This window comes from Sardina pilchardus, chromosome 2 (genome assembly GCF_963854185.1).
Source record: "Sardina pilchardus chromosome 2, fSarPil1.1, whole genome shotgun sequence".
NCBI classification, from domain to species: Eukaryota; Metazoa; Chordata; class Actinopteri; order Clupeiformes; family Clupeidae; genus Sardina; species Sardina pilchardus.
The window spans coordinates 14,229,044-14,239,400 of NC_084995.1; the positions used below are offsets into that span (position 1 = coordinate 14,229,044).

The 10,357-nt window shown below is 45.7% G+C and overlaps 1 protein-coding gene across 1 annotated transcript; it reads left to right on the top strand.

Moving 5' to 3' along the window:
• The first annotated feature begins 487 nt into the window (after positions 1–487).
• Positions 488–6,646, top strand: dsela (dermatan sulfate epimerase like a). The gene has a single exon (XM_062519834.1). The coding sequence runs from the start codon at positions 1,284–1,286 to the stop codon at positions 4,908–4,910; it is 3,627 nt and encodes a 1,208-aa protein (XP_062375818.1). The 5' UTR covers positions 488–1,283; the 3' UTR covers positions 4,911–6,646.
• The last annotated feature ends 3,711 nt before the right edge of the window (positions 6,647–10,357 follow it).

Below are 10,357 nucleotides of genomic sequence, written 5' to 3' on the forward strand. Positions count from 1 at the left end.
AAGGTTTTTTTTTTAGTATTTTGAAAATAAAAAAATACAGTATTTTATTTTGATACATGGTGTGGCAATTTTGTAGTTTTATTTCTGATCCACTTAAAATTAGGGTATTTTACATTATATTTTAAAATACATTTGCCCATCCCAGCTTCCAACTATGATTTCATCTCAACAGACTTTTCCAGTCACATTAATCACCAGATGGATCGTGGATTTAAACAATATTTTCTATGAAATCATGCATTATTTATAGGCCTACACTACACTACACATCCTAAGTGAAGTCCATCTGTTCTTACTTCTCAGAGCTGTGGTTAAATTTCTGTCTGGTAAGTAGTGGCTATTTATTTGCCAGTGAAATGCAGTTACAAGACAAACGTAGAGAACAGCAATTCCATCGATAAATGAAAATTACATCGTTAATGTTCTGATCTGGAGTCTAGACTACAGTTAACTTAAGGTGACTAGGAAGGCGGGGTTAAGATCCATCTTTGGATGAGGCTTGAGCTTGGGCATGAACCGATAGTGGGGAAAGGTTTTCATTATGAGTATCACGCAAATCAAACTTTGTCACTAGTCCTGCTCTGTGCTGCTCGCTCGGGAATGGAATATTTGAAAGAAGATGACGCTTCTTTAAACAAATGGACGATGAAACAACCGTTCTTTCAGAAGAATCCTTCGGCAAAGAAAAATGCACTACAGTAGCCATAATGATCTCTTGGACCCTGTGGTTGTTGGATCAGTAAGAATGCGCTATCTACTTGAATTCAACTGGAACACGCCGGACTGTTACACTGTTTTGGAATATGAGACATTTTGGAGGAGGCTTTCGTTGGTCAGGACAAGTTGACGAGAAGGATTTAAATGTTGGACTTATGGATCCTTGCTGAGACATCCCACCTTCAAACATACATTGAGCAACAGGCAATAGTGTAAGTTTTTGTTCACTTGTGGCGCAAAACTTTTGTTGATGTTTTATTATGGTGGAATGTTCACATTTACTTCTACCGTTACATTAGCCTAATACTTTTACTGCCTGTGAAACAACGGTGAAAATGAAAGGCAATCTCTCAAGAACGAAAACATGACAATCATCAGAGACAGCAAAAAGTACATTTGAAAATATTTTAGTACTACCAAGTTCCATCAACACGTGTCTCATGCCCGTTCGGGCTTAAGGACAGTGCTGGAAAACAGACACTTCTGATGACAATTAGCCACAGACTCTTGAAAAGGGGAGGGGTATAAACTGGGCTGAAAAAAAAAACACATCTGGAATTTGCATTATGGCAGCAGAATGGATTGGGCGGTCTGTAATCCTGCTCTGTCTCCTGGCAGTGGGGCTTGCCTTCTCAGGCATTTTCAATGTCTCCGACAAACAGCCTCTTTTCAGTGAGGACATGGATCTGGTGAAACCTCTGGCAGGCAACTCCACCACAGAGCCCTGGAAACTCATGTCCACTAACCTTCATCCCAGTCTCTTCTTCGACCAGGTTGAGCTCAAGTCGCTGAAGAAGAAGGCGAGAACAACGAACAAACATATTTTCAAAGTGATTCACAAAGCTGTGGATACCATGCTGTCCAGCCCCGCCATGTACCTGCCACCTGAAAACCACCAGGAATTTGGCAGCAGATGGAACGAGATTTACGGGAACAACTTGCCCCCACTCGCACTCTACTGCCTGCTCTGTCCAGATGACTCCGCGGCCTCACAGTTCCTGGTGAAATATATGGACAGAATGGCCGAATATCCAGACTGGATGGTGACCAGCGCGCCCAACGACGAGGTGCCCATGGCCCACTCGCTCACTGGTTTCGCCACGGCGTATGACTTCATCTACACCTACCTGGACACAAAGAGGCGGGTTCAGTACCTGAAGAAGATTCGTGCTGCCACTCACGATCTGTACGAGCTGTCTAAGCACAGGGGGTGGGGGAAGCAGTTCCTCCAGAACCATCAGACCACCAATATCATGGCCATCCTCACGGGCGCTCTTGTTGTGGGGGAGCACAACGACCCAGAGACGATGATGTGGAAGCAGGTGGTGGTGAACTACATGGAGAAAACCATGTTTCTTCTGAACCACGTGGTGGATGGGTCGTTAGACGAGGGCGTCGCATATGGCAGTTACACTGCAAAATCAATCACACAGTACGTTTTCCTCGCCAGGCGCCACTTTCATATCGACAACACGCAAAACCATTGGCTGCGGGCACACTTTTGGTTCTACTATGCCACCCTTCTCCCAGGTTTTCAAAGGACAGTAGGCATTGCGGACTCTAACTACAATTGGTTCTACGGCCCTGAGAGTCAGCTGGTGTTTTTGGACGCTTTTGTCCTCCAGAATGGCACGGGGAACTGGCTCGCTCAGCAGGTCAGGAGACACAGGCCCAAGGATGGACCAATGATGCAGTCAGCAGCTCAGAGGTGGGCCACTTTACACACAGAGTTCATCTGGTACGACGGTGAGAATGAGCCCCAGCCTCCACCAGGCTTTGGCGAAGCCAACATGCACATCTTCTCGAACTGGGGAGTGGTGACGTACGGGGCCGGGCAGCCCTACGGAGAGGGAAACACGTTCGTCTCCTTCAAGTCTGGGAAGCTGGGCGGCAGGGCTGTGTACGACATCGTCCACGCCAAGCCGTACTCCTGGGTGGATGGCTGGTCCAATTTCAACCCGGGCCACGAGCACCCAGACCAGAACTCCTTCACCTTTGCTCCCAACGGGCAGGTGTTTGTCTCCGAGGCACTGTACGGACCCAAGTACAGCCACCTGAACAACGTCCTCGTCTTCTCTCCGTCTCCGACGAGCCAGTGCAACCAGCCGTGGGAGGGGCAGCTGGGCGAGTGTGGGAAGTGGCTCTGCTGGGGGGACAAGGAGGTGGGCAGCACCGCGGGGGAGGTGGTGGCCGCGTCCTCTCACCGGGACACCCTGTTCGTCAGCGGCGAGGCCGCCTCGGCCTACTCCTCCGCCATGAGGCTGAAGAGCGTGTACCGGGCCCTGGTGCTGCTGAACTCTCAGACCCTGCTCGTCCTGGATCACGTGGAGAAGCAGAAGGGTTCGCCTCTGGGGGCCCTCAGCGCCTTCTTCCATAACCTGGACATCGATTTGAAGTACGTGCCTCACCGGGTCTTTGAGAAGTACAACGGCGCGCTGATGGATGTGTGGGATGCACATTATGAAATATTTTGGCTGGACAGTGAAGGTTTGAGTCCTGTTGCCAGGATACAAGAGGCTGAGCAAGTCGCTGAGTTCAAGAAGCGGTGGACTCAGTTCATCAATGTGACTTTTCCCATGACAAACGCAGTCACCAGGATAGCGTATCTGATGCACGGGCCTTATGTTAAAGTTTCCAGCCTCAGGTTTATTGACAATAGCAAACATGGCGTCAGATTATCTCTCAAAGTGAATGATACGGAAACAACAGTGTCAGTTGTAACAAACTATCAAGATATCGGTGCCAGATTTAATTATTTAGGTTTTAGTGGCTTCGCTAAAGTAGAAAACAAGCATCAAATTGTATATTTTGGTCAAGGGATTCAAACTGCAGTCAGTGACAATGAATCAGATTCTTTTTCTCACACTGGATTTCTTGTCGCTACAGTTGGGGGAATAATGCTCTTTATAGCTGTAGCATATGTCAGGAGAAAAAGAACACTAAACATACCCTTACACTGGCTCATGCGTTACACTTTAATTCTCATCCTCCTCTTCTGGCTCTTTGAGTTTATGCTTCTTTCTAATGGCTGTGCACGGTTCATATGCGGCACGAAATCCAGCAGGATCACAGAGGGTCTCAGAGACTCTGTTTCTCTCTCCCCTGAGTTCGCGAGCACCCTGCCATCCACCGTCATTACATCCCTGCCGGGTTCCGGGTCTGAGATCCTCGAGCAGCTGTTCTCCAACAGCTCTGACTTTGTGTACATCAGTGTCTCCCCTGCCCATCTGGAGGTGCCCAGAACAGAGTTTGCATTCGACACGCTAGTGGACGCATGCGAGTGGGCCAAGTCGGACGCCCAGAGTGGCCAATTCAAAGCGATCCAGGGCTGGTTTCACTCCGTGGCGCTCAATGTCAGGTTACACCTGCAGAACATCCAGCTTCCTCGCGGAAACGAGAACCGGCCAATCAAAAAAAACAAAGGGAAGAGCGTTGGCAGGCGGCCACTGGCACAGCAGAGAGGCCGAAAGCAAGGCAGCGCGAGGCACTCGGAGTACACCAGAGAGCTGTGGCGCCACGCGGCGACCTACCGAAACGCCCGGCCCATGCTGAACCTGGCCAGCGGAGGCTGGTCTCTCAAAGTGCCTTTCATTCAGGAGGTGATCGGGCCCTCGTTCCGGGCGATCTACGTCGTACGAGACCCACGTGCGTGGATTTACTTGATGCTGTACAGCAGCACGCCAAGCCTCTACAGCCGTAAAAATGTCCAGAAGCACCTCTCGGCACTCTCTCGGCTGGAGGGCAATGGTGGTGGTGGTGGTGGTGGCCAGGTGTGCACAAAGTTCAGCGCTGAGTTCCAGGCGGTGATACGATTGCTCGCACAGCCAGAAGCAGAGCCGGTGAAACTCCTGGCCCAGGTGTGGCTGGCACACACCACCGCGACCGTCCGGATCAACCGCGACTTGCCCACAGACAATTTCATGCGAGTGAAGTTTGAGGACATAGTGCATTTCCCAGAGGACACCGCAGGGAAGATACACTCGTTTCTGGGGGTGCCTGTGTCCCCAGCAGCCTTAAACCAGCTCATATACAGCACCTCCACCAACCTGTACAGCCTGATGTACGAGGGGGACATATCACTGGCCACCATCAATGCTTGGAAGGACAACATGAACTACAATGATATAAAAGCCATTGAGGATGTGTGTTGGCCTGTTATGCAGAACATGGGATATGAGAGATTCACAATCTAGGGTTATCGCAATTCCAACTTTTGTAATGTTCTTTTTTTACAAACTGCCTTCCACTGCAATAGGTACCCTGAATTTAATGTCAGACAGCATTAAGGATGTAGGCCATACATCTTTTGCCACAATTTGCAATGGTGTTTCAGATACAGCATTTGCTACAGTACTTGCACTGTTTGTTTACAACTCCTGCACATGTATAGTAAAGAGCATATTATGTGCAGCCATGTTTGACCAGGACATATGCCGTTTTTGGCTTTGATATTTTATATCTGTATAAATAATCTCTTTCATGAAGGTCTTTTTCAGAGTTTTCATATTCCAATCAACCAAGTAAAGTATACAGGGTATGAGTCAGCAAAACATTGTTTTGTTAATGATCTTATACAAATTTCAGCGTTGATTGTATAATGTGATTCAATTTCAGAGTATGAGTGATCAATACAGTGAGTAGTTTAAAGCAGCAATATTATATCCTACAGTTAGTATTTTTACTAGGAACAGACAGACTCCAATGCTGGAGTGCTGCTTGGACTTCCTGGCAGGGGAGTGCCTGACTCATTGAGAAGTCATTCAAAGCACATTCAATTTGCTTAACAAAGTTATTTAAACCAGTTCCTATGAAAATGTGTATCATCTGGAATGACTCTTGGCTCTTGTCCTTGATTGAGAAAGCATCTCCTATGAAGGGGCATCTGTGGATACTGCTGTAGGCTATTGTTTGATGCCGGTATGTTGTGGCAATAGGGGCATGGTTTTATTGCAAGAGAATGACTGGTAAGGAAAGATGATAAGGTAGGCAGTTCTGCACAGAGAAAAGGAAGCCCATGAGGAGATTTCCCACTTGTGGTTGTTGTTGTTGACTTCTAAATTCCTTTGTTTCCGTCTGAGATAAAGTTAGCTCAAATGCAACCAGATTATGAACCTCTGCCAACTCGACATTTTAGTGCTCTTGTGGAATGTCAAAAATCCTGACAGTGAGAAAGTGGCTTTTGGCAGCCATTCTTAAAACATGCAGCAAGTGCAGTGCTTTTGTTTACAAGGATTACCTTGAATTGTTCTGTGGAAGCAAACAAGTCATTCTGGGACAGCCTGATGTAGGTTAAAAGTGATATTGAAGGATCATTTCAGTACATGGTTAAATAAACATGGCATTCTGATGAAATCGGTACAGTGACACAGTACACAGTGCAAATACAGTAGCTGCAATTCTTTGTCTAGAAGTTAGATGAGGAGAAGAGTCTAGAAGAGTCTATGAGGACGCATTCAGGAACCTTCTCAACCACCATATGTGTCTCAAACAATCCATGAAACAGTATTTCATCAACACAGCACCTTTTGTCACATGAATAAACATTTGTTAGCAAAGCTATGTAAAGCAGAATCTGCGTGGGTCGATTCAATAAAAGGCTTCTTCTGCTGTGAAAAGCCACACAACCTGCATCCCACATTCAAAATGTTTCAATCACAATAAATGTTCTGCATTGTGTTGCGCAGGTGCCATTGGAACAGGAGTGCAATCACAAAATGAATCTTCTGTTTTAACAATCATTTCCCTAAACGCAGCCGTTTTACATGACAAACAAGAATCACACCATTGATTTAGAACAAAAAAGGCCTTCATGGCATTTGCACCAAAACAGCAGAGCGTTGGTGTGCGGCGTGCGCTGCAGGGATAAACAATGGCTTGGTGCTGATGGACAGGAGATGGACGTTAAATATTCATGCAGGACCGAGCCTCTTAATTAAATGAACACAAGAGTAATTAAAGGTAAGGGAGTATAAAATGGCAGGGGGAGGGGGAGGGGGGGGGTCCTGGGCAAGGGGGATAGTGTTTAGCTCCGTGTTGCTAGATAAACACGAGCGTGGCGAGGAATAATGAGGGTGGCGTGCCATCCTGCCGGGCTCAGCGTGGCGTGGCAGTGAACACGGTGGGCATCCGCGCCGCAGCGCGGGCCTCCCAGGGTACGTGACGACATTGATGTACAATGCACACCATAGGCGGCAGGATGTGTGGTAGCGCTCGGGAACATACGCGGCCGTCCCTGGGGAACGGCTTGTGCTGTGTGCACAAAACAACAAGGAGATCAATTCATGCCTCGCATCATGACGATGATTCATGACTACATGAAGAGGCAGAGGCTGATGTGTCACAAGGTTATGATGTCCATTTGTCATGGAGAGCGTGAGCCTTGATGGACACTATGAGGTTTGAGTAAATAGTGAAATAGTCTTTGAGAAAGGCCTGCTTGTACTATACACAATCACATGCAGATGTGCTCTCAGTCACAGTGAGTTTCAGACTAGATCAAGCTGAAAAATAACAATATCAAGGTCAAAGTGTATTTGTAAAATAGGCCTACACCCACAACCCCAAATAAATCACATGTTTATTGTTATTATTATTTTTTTGTACGAATTGTAATTCTGTGTTAGTTTTCTGGACACAAAACAAAGGCTGAAAAGAATGTTATAAACACATTACAGCAACAATGTGATAAATAAATAGTTCCGCTAACATAATCTATCCGCCAATATAATTCCATAAAGTTATCATGACATTTGATGAACTTTCAATGATACACCAGCAGGTGGCTCCATAAGCTAACAGGAGGAAGTTGGTGGTTTGTGCTACTGAGGAATTAGCAGAGCATTCGAATTGTGTTAAAGTTACCCCTTGAAGCGTTGAGAGTCTAGTCATTTCGATCAGCAGAAAGCTCATGAAGCTCCCAGTTGATGGGTAATGAATAGAGGATATGACAAAGGTTAAGACATCGCAAAAGCAACAGAATGTGATGTAGTCAACATGGCCAGACTCCTCCAACTGCTATTACAACCTGAGCATCGCCCCATTTAGCTCTTATAATGCTCTTAATGCATACACCTATCAGTGTACGGTGCAGTCCGTGGCAGATCTGTTTTAGATAATCATGCTGATTGCATGACCTCTGATCGTTTAGGCGAAGAGCCAAGAGGAATTGCTCTGCTGTTCTGGTATATTGCTGAATATGACTGGCATGGGCTTGAGACTCTCTGGAAAACTCTGCTTTGTGTGGCAGCCTTGCAGGATGAATTGCAGAGGCAGGCACTCTGTGAATCAATGAAAACTTCAAATGGCAGAGTCTTCCAGTTTAGGTGTATGGCAGAATGGGTGATGCGCCAACAAATCATAGTCTGATGGGTGTGTGTGTGTGGGTCCACTATCAGTATGGTGTTCAATCAAAAAGAAACCCTCAGTCATACTGCAAATGCAAAGATGCACACTTTTAAGTCATCATGATGAGATAAAGAGGTGCGCTACCCGGAATCGAGTTGCTTAAAATATATTAATTTCTTGGTTTTGTTGGAGGGGTGAGGGAAGACTTATACAGTCAAAGTCTTTGAGGTTTGCAGTAAGAATATAAAACTCTGTAAGATGTTTGAAAACTGAATCAGACATAACATCTACTGTATGTACTCTTTAACTGCACATTTGTCAGGCAGATCTGGCCCATGGTATTCTATTGTAGGCTATATGAACTAACTCTGGCTGTGTACCTACATCATGGAACTATTAATTCAAACTAACCCTTTAAGCTTAATGGCAGATACATTTCCATACTTATTTAGAATCACATCATCAACAACTAACATTGGCCTACTCAACAATCTGTTGTAGGGTAAGATAAGGATAAGGGTAAGGGTAAGGGTATGTAATGATGTTGTTGGTAATAGTTACAGCAATAATAATAATAATAATAATAAGGTAGTTTGAAAGGATGTTTAAATGCTGATGAAAAACATTTACCTTGCATGGAGGACACTGGTTATGGGGCTACACACTTGTAATATACTGCCCATTTGGAAACATTTCAATGGGATAAAGAGATATTACATGGCAGATTAAACACTCTGAAAAACAATTTGGTCAGTTTGATTGCATCCAGTTATTTTCTGTTCATCTGTGATACAGGCTCCATTTCATTCATCTGAAGCAATCCATCTGATTCTAAACCAGATACAATCTAAATGCTAATCAATTGTAGCATCCAGACCCTTTTGAGTTGATGACTTTGCACACGTCCCTCTGTTTCTCCAAAGTGACTACATTGTTTTGACAGCATGGCTATATCCTCCAACCCCCCCTGTTGCTAACCAGAGAAGCCAGGGACTCCAATGAGCAACTTGTCTAAACAAAGAATTCAGACTCAAAATGTTTACATCTACAGTATTACATTCGATTGTGTCAATTAGTGATCTATATTTTTCATATCCAGTTTTTAAAAGGTGAACATCAAATATTATATTCAAACAGATTCATACGCTCTAACTAACAATCCATAAAGTTAACCTTCAGATCAAAATAACAGTCATGAAAAAGTGCGTCTGAGAACAATGCTGCATTACTCCTCTCGTATGAGGAGTCAATAACCAGGTTTAATCAATAGGCTTGAATATGGATTGGGACCCAATTGCTGTTTGAGGAATGTACTTGAATGCAATATGGCTGGATAGACAATGGAGCTCAGTTTAATCTCTCTCATTTAATTGAAGAGTGAGGTAAATAGCGTAGATAGAGCCGATAGAGCCATTTTCTCAGAAAACAAGTGAGTTTTCAAACCCACAGCTATCAGGATGGCAAACTGAGGTTTTCAGATTGTTTTAGCAGCTCCAGTAATGCGAGACGTTTTGGTGTGCGGGCCCTATGGAGGCATTAGGCACTTCTCTTGTCAGATAAAGGTGTGCGATGTCAAATGGGAGGTAATCAACAGCTGTTCCTGACCTCAGAGAGTGGCATAGAGGCTCAGTGGCAACAGCAACAGTTAGACAAAGTTACAGTCACAGCCACAGTCACAGTCACGGATGCTTGCAGAGGCTTTAATCTCCACCCTTGCTTGTCTCTCTGTCAGACAACATCGTGCATATGGGCAGGTGCTTTGGTTTGAGGCTTCACCTGTGCGCCAATGCACCCCATTCCTACTGACAATCCACAGGTCTGGTGCCACACGAGGGGAGAGATGTCACATCCTCCTCCACCTTATCATATCTTTAGTAGTCTGGAGCTTATGCTCGTGCCCTCTGTCAGCCAGAGTAACCAGGACAGCAGTCTTATGGAATGCCCTGAACATGGAACACTTTGTCAGATCGATGGCTGGGCCGCCATCCTAACATCCTCAACCTTTAAAAGTGTTTTTATTTGGAAGTGGATTCACACATGGCCGTAGTCGTAGCTGTACGTGTCCCTGTACCTGTACCTTACCCCCAGCCATCATGCTGGAGTTGAGCAAAGCTGAGGAGGAGAGGAGCAGGTGAGCAGCGCAGCTGCAAGGCCTGATAGGCTTTGCATGCACTACTGCATAACATCTTCATTTCCCCTCTGGCAGCCGCCCATGTTAACGGGCTAAAGCATTAGCACTGCCGCCCATGTTAACGGGCTAAAGCTTTAGCACTGCCGCCCATGTTAACGGGCTAAA

Excerpts from the sequence above, each read along its gene's own strand:
- dsela (XM_062519834.1), top strand. The coding sequence starts at position 1,284 with ATGGCAGCAGAATGGATTGGGCGGTCTGTAATCCTGCTCTGTCTCCTG.